We start from the raw sequence: 22,559 nt of genomic DNA on the forward strand, positions 1-22,559 counted from the left end.
CTTCTGCTCACTCAGCCTTGACACACACCACATCATCCCAATAACTAACAAGGTGCCATACCTTGTTATCTGAGAACACATAGACCACAAGCTTGATGATTACTTGCAGCACAAAGACAGAACTCCCCCTGTCATGAACAACCAACTCTCCTCTTGAAACTTGGAGATCACACATGAACATATCCAACACCCCAAAGTTGGACCTTCACATACTTCCTGATTCAAAGAGAACCCAGACCACTTGATGAATGGAAAACATAAGACGCATCTTCATGTCTTCAAGAGCACACCCTCTGTTCAACCCTCTTGGATGAATACATCCACACTCTGTGTCAATCTCTCTTCTAACCAGAACAGAACACCACTTCACAAAATGTTCTAACATTAGTTAGGACATCCTTCACAACATAACAGAGAACACCATCTGATAATCTTCATATATCACTGAGTCACCAGCTTGATCCAAAAGAAACCAGACACAAATTGGGACATATACATTCTCATCCCATTACAAGAGATAATCTTCCATATATAGCTCAGAACTCCTACCACAAGCTCCAAGAGATGAATAGAAAACACCTCCTTTTGTCTTCAACTTACTACTTTTCTGCTCAAAAGTAATTTGTCTCAGACTTTCCTCAAGAATAATCAGCTGCCATATGTTGATTATCTTGATTCTTCGAACTCACTTCTGAGATGGACCAATTGCCACTAGTTGATTACCTCCTTCATGAATCCTCATATGAAAAAGTCAAATGCCACTTATTGACCTCTCCACGTTTATCAGACTTCTCCCAAAGATATTCTCACCTTCCACGTTTATCAGGCTGAACATGTTTCTTGCTAGGAAACCTTTTCAGAGATCATATGCTTTTGCTGCCACCAAAGTGATAGATCATAAACCAATGTACTATCCTTCCTGTGATTCTGCACAGGATCTTGAAGATGAGATGTTCCAACATCTTTTAAAACATCATTTATCTTGAGATCCAAGGATAATATTAAATACTTGTACTTGGCACAAGTAGACATTGATCTTAAATCCTTTCCCAATATTCCTTTCAGATACTTCCACCATAAGACTACTTTGTAAATACTCTTCTAGTGTCTACATCTTCTGCTTGCAAGCACCTCAACAGTTTTGAAAATCTTCCCAGATTAAATTCACCCTTAGGAATGAGAGAGATGAATTCTTCCTTGCAAATGTGTCACACAACCACCAGAACCCATGTGACACAGGTCAACAGCCAACCAGACCCTAGGCTGACCGAACGTGAGGAGGTTAACCAAAACTCCCCCTCAAATTAACAATCATGGAAATTCCACACCAATATCCATGCATTGTACAGACATGTCTCGACATGACATACACCATCCCTACCAGTGGCAACTAACTCTATGAGTTATACCTATACATGCTCCAATCACACCAATCAGACTCCAGCTGATCATCAGTACTGGTGAAAGAAAACAACACCAGTCAATAGTAGATATGCATTGCCAGAGCATACTACCTCAACCAACCTCTGAATCTTCATATTCTCACTCCTTGAAAGAGCTGTCACTTCTGAGCGTGTTGTTTGAATAACAAGATTCATGGTCCCAATCCTCTTAAATGAAATATCAGTCAGGTTACCCCATTATTGACTTCTAACATCCAGGGGACTTGTCTTCCAACACAACATAGTACTTCAGGGAACAACTATCCAACCCTGATCAATCTACAGGAATAAGGCACACAGCAGGGATTGCACAATGTCACATCTCAACCAGCTCCACTTCTAGAGGTCAGACTTCTAAAAGTGACCTTCTTGAGCATACACACAATTGACCCTACCCTTGTCAACTTAGCACACACAGATGTCTCCTCTTCCAGGTCAGGAGTAGGTTCCAAACAAAAATATCCCTTTGTTTGACACCTAAAAACATCTGCTCTTCAACCAGTACCTGCATACTTGTTGAACAACATGTTCTAACATCACATAGAACATTAGTTCCACCTCCTTGGAACAAACCCTCCTTGAAAATCTTCAAGGTCTTCATATACACTACCCAAGAGAGTAAAAGAATCAGTGATCAGGTGATTCTTACCATCCTGAAGTGAGAACGTCATGATGGGTGGACTTGAGGAGACTCAAGTATCTTTGACATCTTCAGTAGGTTATGATGAAATCTTGAATACAGCAGCCTTTCATCCACATGAGGGGAAACTACATCAGAGTTTGAGTTTTGCCAGGTATTATGCAGCGGAAATCATAATACAACTCAACCTATGAACACACACTTCACCAGATCAGCCTCCAAGAACATACAAAGTTTGAATATGATTCAATACTAGAACAACTGTCCCACACAAAGGCCAATTGCCAATATCCAGAGGCAGGTGCACACAGTTCCTGTCATGAATAGTCCATCCACCTACTTCAAGGGACCATTCAGGGAAATCACAGAACCTTCCACAGGTTCCAACATCAGTACTAACATAACTCCTTGCAAGATACCAGAAAGTATCACCCGTGGATCTCATCCAGAAACAGAACAGGATGCCTGCTCTGATACCATTTGAAATTCTGGTGTAGTCAGAAGTTCAGATGTTCTACTCCAAGTAATGACATCTAATCCAACATTGTTACTAATACAGCAAGATAGTTATACAAATTAAAACCCAGTACTGATAAGCACACATTCACAGATGTCACGACATCTGCTACTATATCACCATAGAATGGAAGAACACCCAGTTCTGTCCATCTGGTACAACGACACAGCAGAGATCAAACATAACACTTACTTCTGTTGAGCCTGCACAATTAACAGCATGATGTCTCACCATTGATTTGAACACCACCAGTTACAACATTACAGGTTGACCTTATTTTATAACAGACAAAATTATAACATGCAGAAGGTAAAAACACAAGTAATTGTTAACCCATTTGGGTGCAACATCACCTACTCTGGGGGCATACCAAGCCAGGAAGAAGATCCACTATCAGCAGTATTAATTCAGAGTTAAACTCCCCCGTTTACAACTCTTCACTTAATCCCTACCCAATGCAATCTATACCTAGGAACTCCTAGATAGAAACCTCCAGTTTCCATTCCTATCACTACAATTACAATGCAATGCTTAAACAACTTGAACATGCTTCACAGCTTCGTTCAAGAACACAACAACTCTTGCCTACAGGCTTTGAGTTACAAATAATCTCATGCTTTCAAGCACTGAGAAACACATGGTAACCTTCCCACAGGTTGGGAGGTTTACCTCACACATACCCCTAATTTTTACATTGTATGAGGCTTACAAAACCTAGGTTACAATCTGCTATTTATAACCTAAACACCCAACTGGATTTTGGCCTTGAGAAATCGCAGCAAACTTCTTCTTTGCTGTTACAAAGCCAGCAGAAAGTTTCTGCTACATTCAAGGTCTTCAATCTTTTAGTTCCTAAAATATCTCCATATTTAGTTCCTAAAATATCTCCATATTTAGTTCCTAAAATATCTCCATATTTAGTAACTGTTTATTCTGATTGAGTCTTCAAGACCTCCACAAATAACGCCACATAGGATTCTAACTAATTTCCACATATTAGGGTGCTAACAAATAGGCTATTTGTTAGGTTCATTAATTGTAGCTCAGTTGTTAGTTTCCTGGATTTTAAATCAGTTGTTGGATTCCTGAAGAATAGCCTGAGAAAAATCCTGAAACAGAAAAACTAACCATCCTACAATTTAGCATATGCTATCAGGAATGAATGTCACAACATTCAGTTTGACGTCCAGAGCATAGACCATATGCTAAGTCTGTTATTTTCCTGAAAACAGACTGTGCTAAATGTTGTACTGTAAAAGACCAACCAGTCTATACTTCAGTATCAGCTTACAGTAATAAATGTCAAGATATCCAGTTTGACATTTGCACAATGGGCCTTATGCCAGGTCTGTTATCCTCCTGAAGAACAGACTGAATTAAATACTGAACTGAAGCAGAAAAACCAACCTGCCTATTATTCAGTATATGCTGTCACTGATGAATGTCAAAACATCCAGTTTGACATTCAGACAGTAGGCCTTGTGCCAGGTCTGTTATTCCCTTGATAAACAGACTGAAAATAAATACTGAGTTATAGAAGAACACCAACTGTTCTATTCCTCAGTATCTGCTGACAGGTATGAATGTCATAACATCTAGTTTGACATTCAGTAATTCCTGTATTACTTAAACCTGCAGCATACTACTCAAGTATGTCATGACATCAGTCAAGACATCAGAGTACAGTTAGATGATCTAACACACAATGCAGTCAACCAAACATCTCCACAGCATGTCATGACATCAGTCAAGACATTAGAATCCAGCTAGTGTTTTACCATAAAATGCAGCCAATCAAACATCTACATAAATCATTACAAACCTTCATGGAAATATTTCAAACTTTTGAATCTACTCCAAGAGACATCATGGTATATATTTAAACCATTTTCATCATATTTTTCACTAACCTTTTTCATTCATAATTTTTATATACAATTCAAAAGAGTTTTTAGAATGATCCATTACTTTAAGTCAATAAACTTTAAGCATACAATTCCATATCATTGAAAAGTTTAATTGATTGTCAATAGCACTTAAAGTATTATAATTTGAATTGTATTCAGGTGGAAGAGAAGATCAAATTTAATTATCTTGGAACTCAAGGCAACTTGAAAAGATTATTTAAAATTTGTATTGTTTATACGCCATAGTTTTTGGTGTGACCATTAAAGTGTTTTGGTGATTGTACTAAAAGGTTCTTTGAATCAGAGTGAATCGAAGTCTACGATAAATTTGGTGTTGTGTGTAATGCCCCACATTTCCTTAAATACCCAAATTCCTATTAAATGAGATCAATTGAGTTCCTATATGCTCTAAAAGTTATAAGTTGGGATAAATAGAGTAAATAGTGAATTCAGAGTGACTCAATTAATATTATTTGGGACTGACCTTTTACTAATTGGGACATTTTGGTAATACTAATAATGGATCAATTGCTCTGGTAGAACAATTACCTAAGTGTAGTATCACTCAGGATATTTGTTCCTACCACTTCTACCCACTTTCTAACCACACAATGTTCATGGCCACTTGTTACTAACCCTTGGCTCACTCACCACCACATGTTATAACACCACTTGCCTTGTGAAATATCTAGCCATCAGTAGAAGTTATCAGAAGAAAAGAGGAAAGATAGAAAAAGATGAAGCAAGCTAGTGAAGAAGAAGAAGAAAAGCTTGGAGAAATCAAGGGCTTGGAATCATCACCATCATCTTCATATCATCATCTCATCCTCAACAACTTCTCCTCTTCTATTTCTTGAGGTGGGTTCTAGTTAGAAACCCTAAGATTTCTAGAGATTAACGTTGTAGAATCATATATTAACTATAAGAATCCATGCTATATGATGAATGTTTTCTCTTGATTATGTTGATTTCCATGAGCAAGTGCTTTGATATACTCTTCATGATTATTGTGACTAAATGACTGGTTATGGTTGAGGTTATGAACTTGAAACCCATGACATATATATGTATATAGGTATGTTATATGATGGATTTTGTTTGAAGAAGAAGTGTGTTTATATGTTAGAAAAGAAACAAGTTATGCAGGTGGGAATCCAAGTGATTTGGAAAGTATTTTTGGGAACATGATAAGGACCAATCGATTGGTCCTGGGCTTTTCCTTCAAGTCAATCGATTGGACACACACTCAAATCGGAAAATATGAGATTTTGCTGAGAACCAACCGATTGACACACTCTTCCAATCGATTGCACAAACTTTCTGTTTTGGAAAAATTGGAAAATTTCAGGTGCCAATCGATTCACACCAAGGATCAATCGATTGATCCTTTATATTCTTTGAAAAACAGAAATGTGAGAGGAACCAATCAATTGGGCTTCCCCAACCAATCGATTGACTTATGTAAAAAACTTCAAAATCCATTTCTTAAATGTTTCTAAGTGCATTCCTTCAACCATTAATCATTTGTGATGCTATGCTTGTATTGAATCCATGTTAATTGTGAAAATTACATAATGAATCTAGTGAGTTAACCTAGGATTGGTATTAGGCCATAATTTAGATTTATAACTTAGATAACATTAGAAAGCGATATTCATTCGTACGATGCTTATGTGGAGGTCGTGAATGAATGATTGCCATAGTTGAAAGTGAGACGCTTTGTATGGAACATGCATGTTATTGCTTGTATGTTTTGGTGAATGAAGTCACCTGTGATTGATGAATCTTGTTATGATCTTTGGAACCAATCATGTTTTCAGAATGTTTTGCCCTTGGTGGTGCACATCTCTATTTGATATGCTTAGATGAGTAAGCAATATGATGTGATACCGATGATTCGTTCCTAATTAAGTTTGAGCCCCAACCACGACGGACGTGGGGGAAAGGTGGACATCTAAATGGGTTAGAGTCCCATACGGTGAAAGATACCCTAAGTGGGTTAGAGTCCCATACGGGTGAAGATCTCTTGAAATGAGTTTGGAGCTTATAAAGGACCCGATATCCACCGCGAAAATCGAATCATACGAGCATGCATGAACTGGGCTTGCTCTAGACGTAGGTCCGCTCAGGGAATGATGTTTCATGAATCTGAATAATGATCTTGTTTTGAGTTGCGAGAACTCAGGAGCATGTTTCCATACATTGCGAGTTAGTTCCTCATCACTTAGCTCTTCTTTCCCTTGTTGACTTGAGTTGGATATTGATTAGGAAACCCTGTAGAGCCGAGTGAACCCATAAGATAGGGAACCTACTGAGATTATTATCTCACCCCATGTTGTTGATTATTCTTCAGGTGGCTTTGAGCAGGCGAAGGGTAAGGATAAGATAGAGTGATGTCTTGCTTACCTGATGTTTTGGATGGCTACTCCGCTGTGTAGATATTTTTGAGATCACTGTATAATGATCTAGCTCCTAGTTTTTATTTTAGGAACTCTAGTGTATATTTTGTGCCATGTAGTTTTCTTTTGGGCATGTAAATATGTACACTTTTCCCGCTAGGCGCTTATATATTTCAGTATCAGTATTACACTATGTATAATATGTATTCTAGACATATATTATATGTGAGTGTTACAATTGATATCAGAGTAGGTCGTATCCTCGACCTAGCCATGAGATATCATAAGTATTTCTTTCTGCCTCATATGTGGGTTGTCATCATTGTCCTTGATGTTATATTAATAGTATTGAGCCTGATCAACTTAATTCTATTCATATGACATTCAGGATCATGGTTGGATGACGCATAGGTCGTGGTAGACCCAGAACTCAGAATTCTGACTCTGAACCGCCAAGTGGTAGTGACGGTTTTCAATGGCCTCAATTTGTGCAACAGATGCAGCAACAACATAACCAATTCATGCAACAGATGATGCAGCAGTGGAATGGTGGTTTTCATCCTCAAGGGGTTCCACAAGAAGTTGTAGGTGGTAGTTTCCGAGATTTCTTTCGCATGAATCCTCCTGAGTTCCATGGTGGATTAAATCCTATGAAGGCTCATGAGTGGATAACCATCATGGAAATGATTTTTCAGATAGTGCATTGTAGTGAAGAGAATAAAGTTGCATTTGCTTCTCACATGATGAAGGGTCCTGCGGTGAGGTGGTGGGGGAATGCTTAAACTCTTATGACCAATCAAGGGGTACCTGGGGATTGAGAGCATTTTAAGACTAATTTCATGGATACGTATTTTCCTAGCTCTTTGAGGACTCAGAAAGAGTTTGAGTTTCAGCAGTTTAGACAGGGTACCATGACAGTAACTGCGTATGGTAAGAAATTTGAAGATATGGCTGCTTATTCTAGACGGGCCGAGTATGCACCAGATGAGAAGTGGAAGATCGATCAATTACTTTTTGGTTTAAGAGGTGAAATTTCTCATAGTGTTTCTCAAAGGGAATTCACTACTTATGCTGAATTGTTGAGGCAATGCTATGTGGCTGAGAATAGTTTGAAGAAAGTTCAAGAAGAAAGGGATCAATATAGGAGTGGACAGAAGGACAAAGGGAGGTCGGGTAACCAGTTTAGGTCTAGACCTCAAGATTTCAAGGGAAAACAAGTGCAACATGCAAGACCCAACCATCCTCTGCAATGTCAAGTATGTAAGAGGTCTCATTTTGGAAGATGTGCTGGAAGTGGAATTAAGTGTTTTACTTGTCAGAGGGAGAGGCACATGACTAGGGATTGTCCTCATAATAAGAATCAGATGCAAGGGAGGAATACTGGTCGAGTTTATACTTTGGATGCAAGGAAGGATAAGAGAAACAATGCCTTAATTGTTGGTACGTGTCTCGTCAATGATCATCCTTGTTTTGTATTATTTGATTGTGGGGCAACATACTCTTTTATATCAATTCAGTGCATGAAGCGTCTTGGCTTGCAAGCAATTCCCTTGTATCCTCCTATGGTGGTTACTACCACCATGGATGATGTGGTTGAGACGTCGTTAATTTGTGAAAATTGTTCTCTCTCGGTGAATGGTAGAATTTTCCAGATTGATCTTATTTATTTACCACTTAAGAAGGTTGATGTTGTTTTGGGGATGGATTGGATTTCCACCAATTCGGTGTTTATTGGATGTGAAGAGAAGTTGATTATCATTTCATCTAGTGAAGCTACTCCAAAGGATGTATTAACTACTATCTTGGAAAGTATAGTTGGCATGGTTAATTTCTTATTTGAGAAGGAAAAGTTAGTTCTCTTGATTCTCACCAAGGAACCTAGCGACAATCTGAGTGTTACACAAATTCCTATTGTTTGTGAATTTCCAGAAGTTTTCTCTAAGGATGTCACTTCTCTTCCTCCTGAAAGGGAAATGGAATTCTCTATTGACCTAATACCTGGGACAACTACAATCTCCGTTTCTCTGTATCGTATGGCGCTGCTCGAGTTGAGAGAGTTGAAGGATCAATTGGAAGAGTTGTTAACCAAGCATTTCATCTAATCTAGTGTCTCACCATGGGGAGCTCTAGTGTTATTAGTAAAGAAGAAGGATGGTAGTATACGGTTGTGTATTGATTATCGCCAGTTGAATAAAGTCACCATTAAGAACAAGTATTCTCTGCCAAGGATAGACAATTTGCTAGATCAATTGAAAGAAGCCTGCATGTTCTCGAAGATTGATTTACGATTGGGCTATCATCAAATAAGAGTCAAGAATTCAGATGTACCAAAGACCGTATTTAGAACCTGATATGGCCATTATGAGTTTCTTGTAATGCCGTTTGGTGTGACGAATGCCCTTGTTGTTTTCATGGACTATATGAATCGAATATTTCAACCTTACTTGGACCAGTTCGTGGTGATCTTTATTGATGACATTCTTATTTATTCTCGTACTCCACAAGAGCACGGAGAACATCTAAGGACTGTTCTATCGGTATTGCAAGAGAAGTAACTTTTTGCTAAGTTAAGTAAGTGTGAATTTTGGATGAACGAAGTGAAGTTTCTTGGTCATGTAATATCACAAGGAGGAGTATCAGTGGATCCATCTAAAGTCAAAGTAGTCATTAATTGGGAAAGACCGAAGAATGCTTCCAAAGTCAGAAGTTTCTTGGGTTTGGCAAGTTACTATCGAAGATTTATAAAAGGGTTTTCACAAATAGCCTTACCAATGACTAGACTTACCCGAAAGGAAATTTCTTTTAAATGGGATTCGAAGTGTGAGCAGAGTTTCGTGAGTCTGAAGGAGAAACTAACAACTGCTCATGTTTTAATCATCCCTGATCCTAGTAAGTCTTATGAAGTATTTTGTGATGCCTCTAAGAAAGGATTATGAGGAGTGTTAATGCAGAGTGGTCTGATTGTAGCTTATGCCTCTCTTCAGTTGAAGCCTCACGAAGAGAACTATCCGACTCATGATCTTGAACTAGCTGCTGTTGTTTTTACATTGAAGGGGTCGCGACATTACTTGATTGGAGTGCATTTTGAGATGTTTAGCGACTAAAAGAGTTTGAAATACTTATTTGACCAGAAAGGGTTAAACATGAGGCATAGGAGATAGATGGAGTATTTAAAAGACTTTGATTTTGAGCTTAAGTATCACCCAGGGAAAGCGAATAAGGTTACAAATGCCTTAAGTCGGAAAGAGATGCATAAAGCTGAGTCGATGATGTTAGAATACGCATTGTTGGAAAAGTTCCTAGATCTTAATCTTCAGTTTAGTTGGACGCAGGATGGTGTGATAATGGGAAATTTGAATGTTACTTCTAACCTAAAGGAAGAAATCCGGCTAGGACAAATGATAGATGAGAAGTTGCAATAGATGTCGACTCAACCAGGTTTCGCTCAATCACCAGACAGAGTTATCCTATTTAATCAAAGATTTGTGTTCCAAATGATGTCGAGCTGAAAATAAAGGTTTTAAAGGAAGGTCACAAGGGGGCGTTTACCATACATCCAGGTTCATCGAAGATGTATCAAGACTTGAAGAAGGACTACTGGTGGCCTGGAATGAAGAAGGATATTACAGAGTATGTGTCGGAATGCATAGTGTGCCAGCAGGTGAAGATCGAACATCAGAAGCCAGGTGGTTTATTGCGACCTTTGGAGATTCCAGTTTGGAAATGAGATAGTATTTCAATGGATTTTGCAGTAGGGTTACCTCAGACCCAAGGTGGTTATGATTCAATTTGGGTGATTCTGGATCGGTTAACTAAGTCCGCGCACTTCTTGGCCATGAAGACCACTTATAACGCAAGTCATCTTGCATGGTTGTTCATTTCAAAAATCGTAAGACTGCATGGTGTTCCAACTAGTATTGTGTCTGAAAGAGACCCAAAGTTTACTTCAAGATTTTGGAAGGCATTCCAATAAGCTATGGGATCGAAGTTGTGTTTGAGTACGTCTAATCATCCTCAAACGGATGGTCAAACTGAACGGACGATACAAACACTGGAAGATATGTTAAGAGCTTGTATACTTGAAAGTGGAGGAAATTGGAAGGAGCTCTTACCATTGATTGAATTCGCATATAACAATAGTTATCATGCAGTATCGGGATGGCTCGTTATGAAGCCTTGTATGGACGAAAATGTAGAACACCTATATGTTGGACGGAAGTTGGTGAAGGAAGAATCTTAGGATCGAAGATTATTCAAGAGACTACAGAAAATATAAGGATGGTTCGTGATAAGATAAAGAAAGCGCAAGATCTCCAAAAGAGCTATGCAAATCACAAAAGAAGACCATTGGAATTTGATGAAGGTGATCATGTATTCTTAAAGGTGACTCCAAGATTGAGACTGAAAGGACCGTTTAAGTCACGGAAGCTAAACCCGAGATACGTAGGGCCATACCCGATTATAGATAGGATTGAAGAAGTGGCCTACAAATTAGCCTTACCACCTTCTCTATCAGAAATGCATGACGTTTTTCTCAACTCCGAAAGTTCATTCCAAATTCTCTTCAGCCTATTCTTCCAGATTCAATAGAAGTAGAAGTAGACCTAACTTTCGAACCTCTACCAAGTCGTATTGCAGGACGGGAAGTTAAGGTATTGAGGAATAAGGAGATCCCTCTTGTTAAGGTTCAATGGGATGAGTCACATCTGGGCGATGCTACTAGGGAACTGGAGTCAGAAATGCGAGAAGCTTACCCTCATCTCTTCCAGGTAATAAAATTCGAGGACAAATTTTATTTAGGGGGGGGAGGATATAATATCCCGTATTTCCTTAAATACCCTAATTCCTATTAAATGAGATCAATTGAGTTCCTATGTGCTCTAAAAGTTATCAGTTGGGATAAATAGAGTAATAATGAATTCAGATTGGCTTAATTAATATTATTTGGGACTGACCTTTTATTAATTGGGATATTTTGGTAACACTAATAATGGGTCAATTGCTCTGGTAGAACAATTATCTAAGTGTAGTATCACTCAGGATATTTGTTCCTACCACTTCTACCCACTTTCTAACCATACAATGTTCATGGCCACTTGTTACTAACCCTTGGCTCACTCACCACCACATGTTATAACACCATTTGCCTTGTGAAATATCTAGCCATCAGTAGAAATTATCAGAAGAAAAGCGGAAAGATAGAAGAAGAGGAAGCAAGCTAGTGAAGAAGAAGAAGAAAAGCTTGGAGAAATCAAGGGCTTGGAATCATCACCATCATCTTCATATCATCATCTCATTCTCAACAACTTCTCCTCTTCTATTTATTGAGGTGGGTTCTAGTTAGAAACCCTAAGATTTCTAGAGATTAAGGTTGTAGAATCATAGATTAACTATAAGAATCCATGCTATATGATGAATGTTTTATCTTGATTATGTTGATTTCCATGAGCAAGTGCTTTGATATACTCTTTATGATTATTGTGACTAAATGATTGGTTATGGTTGAGGTTATGAACTTGAAACCCATGACATATATATGTATATATGTATGTTGTATGATGGATTTTGTTTGAAGAAGAAGTGTGTTTATTTGTTAGAAAAGAAACAAGTTATGCCTGTGGGAATCCAAGTGATATAGAAAGTATTTTTGAGAACATGATAAGGACTAATCGATTGGTCCTGGGCTTTTCCTTCAAGCCAATCGATTCGACACACACTCAAATTGGAAAATATGAGATTTTTCTGAGAACCAATCGATTGACACACTCCTCCAATCGATTGCACAAACTTTCTATTTTGGAAAAACTTGAAAGTTTCAGGTGCCAATCAATTGACACTAAGGATCAATCGATTGGTCCTCTGTATTCTTTGAAAAACAGAAATGTGAGAGGAACCAATTGATTGGGCTCCCCCAACCAATCGATTGGCTTATGTTAAAAACTTCAAAAATACATTTCTTAATTGTTTCTAAGTGCATTCCTTCAACCATTAATCGTTTGTGATGCTATGCTTGTATTAAATCCATGTTAATTGTGAAAATTACATAATGAATCTAGCGAGTTAACCTAGGATTGATATTAGGCCATAAGTTAGATTTATAACTTAGATAACATTAGAAAGCGGCATTCATTCGTACGATGCTTATGTGGAGGTCGTGAATGAATGATTGCCATAGTTGAAAATGGGACGCTTTGTATGGAACATGCATGTTATTGCTTATGTGTTTTGGTGAATGAAGTCACCTGTGATTGATGAATCTTGTTATGATCTGTTGAACCGATCATGTATTCAAAATGCTTTGCCCTTGGTGGTCACATCTCTATTTGATATGCTTAGATGAGTAAGTAATAGGATGTGATACCGATGATTCGTGTCTCAATTGGGTTTCAGCCCCAACCACGGCGGACGTGGGGGAAAGGTTGACACCTAAGTGGGTTAGAGTCCAATACGGTGAAAGATACCCTAAGTGGGTTAGAGTCCCATACGGGTGACGGTCGCTTGAAATGAGTTTGGAACTCATAGAGGACCTGATATCCACCGCGAAAGTCGAATCATACGAGCATGCATGAAGTGGGCTTGCCCTAGACATAGGTTCGCTCAGGGGTTGATGTTTCATGAATCTGAATAATGATCTTGTTTTGAGTTGCAAGAAATCAGGAGCATGTTTCCATACATTGCGAGTTAGTTCCCCATCACTTAAGTCTCCTTTCCCTTGTTGAATTGAGTTGGATATTGATTAGGAAACCCTATAGAGCCGAGTGGACCCATAAGATAGGGAACCCACTGAGATTATTATCTCACCCCATGTTGTTGATTATTTTCCAGGTGGCTCTAAGAAGGTGAAGGGTAAGGACAAGATAGAGTGATGTCTTGCTTACCTGATGTTTCGGATGGCTACTCCGCTGTGTAGATATTTTTGAGATCATTGTATAATGATCTAGCTCCTAGTTTTTATTTTAGGCATTCTTGTGTATATTTTGTGCCATGTAGTTTTCTTTTGGGCATGTAAATATGTACATTGTTGCCGCTAGACGCTTATATATTTAAGTACTAGTATTACACTATGTATAATATGTATTCTAGACATATATTATATGTGGGTGTTACATTGTGAAATCAAAGAAGTGGTGTACGTCTTTGTTGTGTTAGAAGATTGTAAGATAGGTCTTAGTGTAAGGCTTGTACAAAGATATAACATAATGGAAAATCCTTCAAGGTGTGAAAGGACTAGATGTACCATTGGTTGATAAGGGGAACTAGTATAATTGCCTTGTGTTCTTTACTTTTATGCATTTTACTATCCTAAAAATATAGCATTCAATATCTTGCTTCTGGTAAAATAACAAGATAAGATCCTAAACGCAAAATCAAAAAAAATCAGCAAGTCTAATCCCCCCCCCCTTCTTAGATTGCACTCTGAACCTACAATTGACATTGGAATTGGTTAAGGTAATTTGCTTAACACCTTAAAATCGCACTACTCTTTTTTAATCAAAATCCTAAAAATAAAAACATTTTAAAGCACCAAAGATGTTACACATCTCTTCAACACAAACATATTTCTGAAAACTTTTTGAAAAATACGCAGAGGATAATATCAAATAGGTTTAACTGTATAAATTTAAATAGATAGTTCAATACTCAAGCATGAGGGAAACAATCCCATAAATCTCAGAAAACAAAACACAAATAAAGACAAATATGGTCTCAGTGTTACATATTAGAGCGACACCACAAAATTAAATGAAACTTGAAAATGTAAATAAAGAAGAAGGCAATATGCGCTATTCTCCAACTCACAACTATTGCCCGCTACCTGTATCTGAAACATAGGGATGAAAAGCCACACAAAAATATAAAATGGATGAGAATAACTTTACAAAAGTTATTAATGTATTAGTCAGCAAGAATATCATATATAATAATATCATAACAATACACAAACAACATCAATAAATCATAATGCAAATGTATTAATGCAATGTACTCCTCCTCCAAAAATGCATGTGGTACCAAAAGTTTGGATGCCCGAGTTATTTTATGGATTTATCCGCGTCTCCAATTCCTCATAAGAAAATATTCTCTCTGAACAATGAGACCGTCACCGACTCTCTCTGAACACTAAACCTCGACACTAGATCTCTTTGAGCACTAGATCTCTTCGGACCGAAGTGTATATCATATTTTCATGCACTTCTATCATGAACAACATAATGGAATCAATATATAAATATATAATAAGTTATTTATAATTTAAAATCAATATTTTTACACAGTAGGTAGATTAATACACAATATGTATTAAGAATGTTCATATATCGACTAATTCAAAATATCTTCGTATAATTTAATTATTACAGGAAAATCAATAATCATGCTATGATTTCTATTAAAAACAATAAAAACGTACTCAAATAGATAATAACGATTTGTTCTTATGTTCTTTCTTCTAGTGTTGTTGATTTGGATTTTCTCTCCTTTCTTCATTCTTCCATTCGATACTTGAAATAGAAGTCTCAATTACCATTATTTGAAATACTATAAGAATGTTATAAAAATTAATTTAAACCAAAATTGATTGAGATTAGAATCGTGAACGAATCACTTTCCTTATAGTATTTTAAGCATTCTCAGATTGTCTTAGAGTTTATACGCAGAAATACATATGATAATTCATCCTATACTCGAGTTTGTACAAGACCGATGAATACTCAAATGTAGGGAAGATAAAATCTAGAATTTTGTGCGAAGAGGATAGACTTTTCTCATGTGTTTTTCTGAATCCGGAATGCCCAATTTATATGTCAAACTGGTGTTGTTTCATAAGATTGCGATCATTGGTGAAACACACACTTTCAACCACACTTTTGATAAATATTGCATTATTTTGCCTACAACAACATTTTTCGGACATTGCATTGTTTTGCCTACAATAATAGTTTTCAAATATTGTACTGTTTCGTATTCTGCAATATTTCACGAAGCGTTGCCTATTTCTGAATTTAAAATACAAATTGTCTACCGCAACACTTCACAAGTGTTGCCTATTTTTAATTAAAAAATTAATCTTTATTTTCATATTTTCTTGTCATTTTAGAACACACTTAAAAATTATTAATTATTAATAATTTATTATAAAATAAAGTCAAATAAAATGGGAAATGCAGCTTGCACATACAAATATGCACAGTACCCATAAGTTTAGCCAAATACTAATATTTTTTTAGGATATTTTGACAGCCACACACAATACATAACTAATATCATTATGTGTTGTATTGTGTCTGCTAATGGAATCACTACGTTTGTTAATTAAAATATGGAATTAGGTTTAAATGGATATAGATTTAGAATTTTTTTTTTAAATATCCAGAATTTTAAAAAAAATTTCAAAATTAACCCATTTTTCAAAAAAATTACACAAATGGGCAAAATTTGCCCTAATTGTGTACATAGGCGCCACCCTAGTTGGCGCCTACCCTTAATGGGTAGGGCAAGTCGCCACTAGGGGTGGCGCCTATGCCCAATCCCTTTTTTTTTTTTTTTTTATAAATGTTTTATTAATTTTTTTTTTTAATTTTTTTTTTTAAATATTAGATATTTGATAAATATATTTTTTTTATAAATTATATTAATTTATATTAACACTTATATATAATAAAATTATTACAAGATATATATATATATATATTAATTTATATATATATTAATTTATATATATATATATATATATTATTTAATTTATAAACAATTAATATTATACACATTTAATTAATATATATAAATATTTATTTACAAGATATATATATATATATATATATATATATATATATATATATATATATATATATATATATATATATATATATATTAATTTATGTATATATTAATTTAATTTATAAGTAAATAATATTATTTATAAATTTTTGGGAGAATTAGGGTTAGGTAGACTGGTGTACAACCCAGATCTTTTCCTATAAATAAAGTGTTATTTCCTTGCATTTTCTTCAACACTGTTTCCTACCACCTTCTGTATCAAGTTGAGTTCATGGCATCCCCAAGACCGTCGTCATGGCAGCGAACATCATCAAGGCGCCCGGATCCTGAACCAGTAATCTTAAAAAGGGATGGGCATGTTATTTTCTCGCCTTTGAAACCCCCAATGGAGATGAAATTTTGGAACATCCGTTCGTTGGACCAACTAAAAAGGTCCTTGATGTCTTGGTTAGAGGGAGATTACCAACCTGGTGAAGTCATCAGAAGGATTCAGAGGCTTAGAACAAGGTTCTCATTTGAAACTGGAGAAACGATACGCTGGTGGGTTGAAGTTGAAAGCGACATTGATTGCATCCAAATGATGCATGGATCAGACGACATAGTGTTAACTGTTGTAATTTCTTAGATTTTAATGGTTGTTTGTCATGTTGTTGTTGTATTTGTTATTGTTCTAGTACTTGTTCTTGTTTTAGTACTTGTTTTTGTTCCAGTATTTGTTTTTGTTTTAGTAATTGGTGTTGTAATGTTAGATGTTTGTGTTTGTTGTTCAAGTGTCATCTTCTATTTGGAATAAAAAGTAAACTTTAATTTAAAATGATTTTGGTACACAGATTTATGAAAGTGAAAACTAAGTTGTGGAACTAGATCCACGATATGGACATTTGTTCTTATTATGCCCTAGTTGTCTACATATGCTACACTTCCTCTGCATTTTCTCTGCGACGTCCATTTCAGTTCTAATGCGCCTGCTATTTGGGCGACCACTTTTATTCCGCCGCATCGATTCGTTGTGCCAAACAATTTCCCCGTCATACTCTGGCCAATACGCCTCCAATGCTACCACCGGAAAGGGATTGTCGTATACATTGAGCAATGTTGCAACTTTGTAGATTGGAGACACTAGCGATAATGCATCGAAGTGGCTGTGTGAACACGCTGCAATGACATGGGAACAAGGCATACGATACGCCTGAAATTGACCACAGTCGCACCAACGGTCTGGTATTAGGACCCTATACTCTTGTCTGGGCAGCCCTTGGTTGTGGTCAATTGTTTCCTTGACACTGAAAGTGTGGCCATGGCGGTCGAACTCCGTAACCCGATGGCTGCTGGCTTTGGCGGATTCCTGCCTCATAAACTTCATGCAGGCTTCACTATAAACCTGACTCGTCTGTAACACTTCATTCCAGCGCCTGCCCCTTGTTACGAACAACGTTGCCATCCGAAAATAGGTCGCACTCACCAATGCGGTTACCGGGAGGTTACGTATGCCCTTAAACACGCCGTTCATTGATTCCACAAGATTTGTTGTCATGTGGCCCCACCTCACCCCATCGTCGTACGATCTAGTCCACTTCGCTCTGTCGATATTATCAATCCACCTCCCTGCATCAGAATTTGCCAACACTATTTCCCGGCGATAGTATTGGAATCCAGGCTGGTTTAATGCGTACCCCGCGTTTATCAAATGTTGCTTCAAAAAGTTATCCTTGAACTCCCGCATAAAATTTTGTGCAATATGCCTGATGCAGTAGACATGGGTAGACGGGGGGTCATGCCAGCCATTTGCTGGATTATTGTATGCACTGTCTATTGAGGCGTGCCTGTCAGAAATAACGCAGATGCCAGCTTGTGGAGTCACGTGCGTTCGAAGATTCTTAAGGAAGAAACTCCAACCAGCTGCCGTTTCTCCTTCCACCAATGCAAAGGCTATTGGGAAAATATTTGAATTGCCATCTTGTGCGACCGCCATCAGTAACGATCCTTTGTATTTCCCATACAGCCAAGTTCCATCGACTTGAACAAGTGGTTTGCAGAATGTGAACCCGATGATGCATGGACGGAATGCCCAGAAAAGTCTATGGAAAATTCCATTACCTTCTAGACGAGTTCCGTCAGGGGATTGTGCAGGCAAGGTCTCCATTATAGTAACCGTCCCAGGTGAATACAATCGTAGTGCAGCCAGGTAGCGTGGTAGTTGTTTGTATGATTCCTCCCAGTTACCGTACACCAGTTCAATTGCCTTGGTTTTTGCTAACCTAGCCTTTCTGTATGACGGTGTATATTTGAAAACAGCCACACAATGGGAGATAATTGTTTTGACCTTCAGTGACGGGTCAGCCTCAACTAGAGGTAATATGGAATGGCAGATCATGTCATGGCTAAGTTTGCGATGATCCTGTGCCATGTTGGTGTTGACGCAAATGTGAGCTTGAGATATTGACCCTATCACCCACGCGTTATGCTTCTTCTTGTACGATGCCATCAACCTATATCCACACTCCGGATTTTTGCATTCAATAACGTATCTTTCCGGATTTGATTTGATAACATCGTAGTCAACACAATTTTTCAAGTGCCAGTTCTTTATTGCTAACAGACACTCTTCCTTGGTCCGAAATTGGTCACCCTTCTTTAAGTCCTCATCAGACCTCATATATGGGTTGTAGAACATATCTGATGAGGGCTCATCCTCGCCCAAGTTAAGTGTTGTGAAGTGCGCAGGAGGTGAGTAGCGTTGCGCTATAGGTATTTGAGGTTGGTCTTCGTCTTCAGAATGACGGTTCACCAAGTCATCAACCACGTCTTCAGCATCATCAACCACATCGTCTTCAACGTGGTGCTCAGCATCTTGTTCGTCATCAATCACAGGATCAATAACCTGTGATTGAATATTCTGAGTTGGTTGAGGTTGTTCCAACACAATGTACAACACTATGTAGTCGTAACCAGAGTACTCATGGTTACGAAGCATGTATTGTGTCTCCATGTCATTTTGAATCAATGACTTATAAAACTTGACAGAGTTGTTTTCTGAAAAAAAAGGTTGTTGATAAAAAATTTGGGACACGGGTTGTCTTAGTTTGGACTCAATCTTCCTTTTCAGATAAGAGAAGTCAGCTCCTCTATTTAGACAAAACCGAGTGCATTCGGTGTTTCTAAATAGGAAGCCAGACTTATCACATTCATAAGTCTCACCGTTGACGTGAGCTTTGACTTTGTATTGTGAAGAAGATGACATGTTTTGTGAAGACATTGTGAAGGTTTTGTGAAGGTTTTGTGAAGGTTTTGTGAAGGTTTTGTGAGGGTTTTGTGAAGGTTTTGTGAAGATATTTTCAAGGTTTTGTGAAGATTGCTGTGAAGATATTGTGAATACCTTTGCGAAAATGTGTGTGAATATTTATACTGCAAGAATCTTACTGAAGATTGCTGTGAAGATATGTGTGTGAAGATTGCTGTGAAGATATTGTGAATACCTCAGAGATTCCCTTGCATGCCTTACACGTGTCACACCCTTGAATGCAACACTCCCACCTAGTCTGTACTAATGCATTCCAACCTATCCACCTAGCCTGAACATAGTCTCAGAGATTCCCATGCATGCCTGTTCCCCATCAAGTCTTCACCACCAAGTCTCAGAGATTCCCACGCATGCCTTACACGTGTCACACCCTTGAATGCAACACTCCCACCTAGTCTGTACTAATGCATTCCAACCTATCCCATGCAGGTGTTTTGGACTTTTTCTACTTTTATAACACATATACGCCAATTAGTATGGCGTAACTAAATGAAGTATTCAATTTAAAGTTGTAATAAAACATAAAATAATTTAATTACAATATAATTATTTGTTTTTCTTTTTGAAAAATATTTGAAAGTGCACGCGTACACCACAATAATAAATATTTGAAAGTCAAATTTCAACCGTTAAATAAATTATTGGGGGATATCAAAGCTAAAATTGGATTCTACTATCTCTGTGACACTTAACTTCTCATCTGACCTGTACAGTGTGACACCTATTCTGCAAGATTCCCACGCATGCCTCACACTTGTCACATTTTTGCATCATCAGATTCCACCAAGTCTTCCCCAAGACAAGACAACTCCCACCTAGTCTGCACCTAAGCATGCCAACACTGCCACGTAGTCTGCACCTATTCTGCAAGATTCCCACGCATGCCTCACACTTGTCACGTTTCTGCGTCATCAGATTCCACCAAGTCTTCCCCAAGACAAGACAACTCCCACCTAGTCTGCACCTAAGCATGCCAACACTGCCACGTAGTCTGCACCTATTCTGCAAGATTCCCACGCATGCCTCACACTTGTCACGTTTCTGCGTCATCAGATTCCACCAAGTCTTCCCCAAGACAAGACAACTCCCACCTAGTCTGCACCTATGCATGCCAACACTGCCACGTAGTCTGCACCTATTCTGCAAGATTCCCACGCATGCCTCACACTTGTCACGTTTCTGCATCATCAGATTCCACCAAGTCTTCCCAACACTACCACGCATGCCTTACACTTGTCACATTTTTGCATATTCAGTTTACTTGAAAAAGAGTATAAATAGAGGGTCATTCTTGCAAGTTTTCATCTACCACTAACACTTTTATTCAGAGAACTCAGGCGAAACTTCTCATCCACCAAGCTTCTTCCTACATTGCAGTCATGTCGCTTCTTACCATGGGCCAAGAACACAGAGGAACTAGGGCAAACATTGCCTCATTCGTAAGTTTTTCTTGAACATTGCCTCTTTCGTATGTTTGTAGTTAGTTTTTTAAAAGTCCAATATAATAATTTTTTATATTGTTTGTTTTTAAAGGATCCCAAGAAATTTCGTCAACGTTCACACCTAATGCCTTATCCAGACCCATGGTGCGTACCTTACATAGAGCGTGCGGGTTTCGGTCATGTAATGCATGTCGTAAATGCCACCATTGATGCCAAATTCATTTTGGCTCTGTGTGAACGTTGGAGACCTGAGACACACACCTTTCACCTACCAACTGGTGAATGTACCGTCACATTAGAGGACGTGTACATGCTTTTAGGTCTTAGAATAGATGGTAAGCCTGTCACCGGAAATGTTCAACAGCCTAACCAAATATGTGTTGAAATGTTGGGGGTAGATCTGGTCGAGGGTGAGGGGTCTGCCAAAGCAAGGGGTCAGGGTATTAAATTATCTAGCCTACAATTGTACCACGACTCCATAACTTTGACTGAGGAATCCTCCGAACAAGAAAAAGTCATAAAAACCCGGGTTTACATTATGCTATTGTTTGGGAACTTGCTATTTCCCGAAGGGACGGGAAATAGCATAAATTTTATGTACTTGAGTTTGCTCGGGGACATTGATAGAATAAGCACATATAGTTGGGGTTCTGCAGTATTAGCATTCTTATATAGCTCTTTGTGTAAAAATGCACAAAATGAGCACTGTACATTTTCTGGATGTTCTTTTTTGCTTCAAACATGGGGGTGGTGGAGATTGCCGAGGCTAGCCCCAGAAAATCCTAATGACTACTCCTTCCCCTACGCAACTAGGTAAATTTATGATCTTATTTCATTTTGTATATTTATTCTATAAATATTTGTAACTAATATTATTTATCTTTTTTTGTTTAGGTTCATTACAACCGGACTGGATTACAGTCTTACCCCCAAAATAAAATTATATTTTATCGTCAACTGTTGGATCGTCTCCGAGCACAGGATGTATTACCACTAAATCACTCAACTTCTAACTGATTTATTAATGTCATGCATTATCGATAAATAACATATTTACTTTTTTCTTTGCAGTTTATTTGGAGGCCATATTTGGGATTGGAACATCAACCAAACCCCGAAGATGCAGCTGTTTGG

General features: G+C 37.7%; 1 protein-coding gene across 1 annotated transcript; it reads left to right on the plus strand.

Moving 5' to 3' along the window:
• The first annotated feature begins 7,744 nt into the window (after positions 1-7,744).
• On the plus strand, positions 7,745-9,007 carry LOC127081032 (uncharacterized). Its single transcript, XM_051021323.1, has one exon. The coding sequence runs from the start codon at positions 7,745-7,747 to the stop codon at positions 9,005-9,007; it is 1,263 nt and encodes a 420-aa protein (XP_050877280.1).
• The last annotated feature ends 13,552 nt before the right edge of the window (positions 9,008-22,559 follow it).

Source organism: Lathyrus oleraceus, chromosome 5 (genome assembly GCF_024323335.1).
Source record: "Lathyrus oleraceus cultivar Zhongwan6 chromosome 5, CAAS_Psat_ZW6_1.0, whole genome shotgun sequence".
Lineage (NCBI taxonomy): Eukaryota > Viridiplantae > Streptophyta > Magnoliopsida > Fabales > Fabaceae > Lathyrus > Lathyrus oleraceus.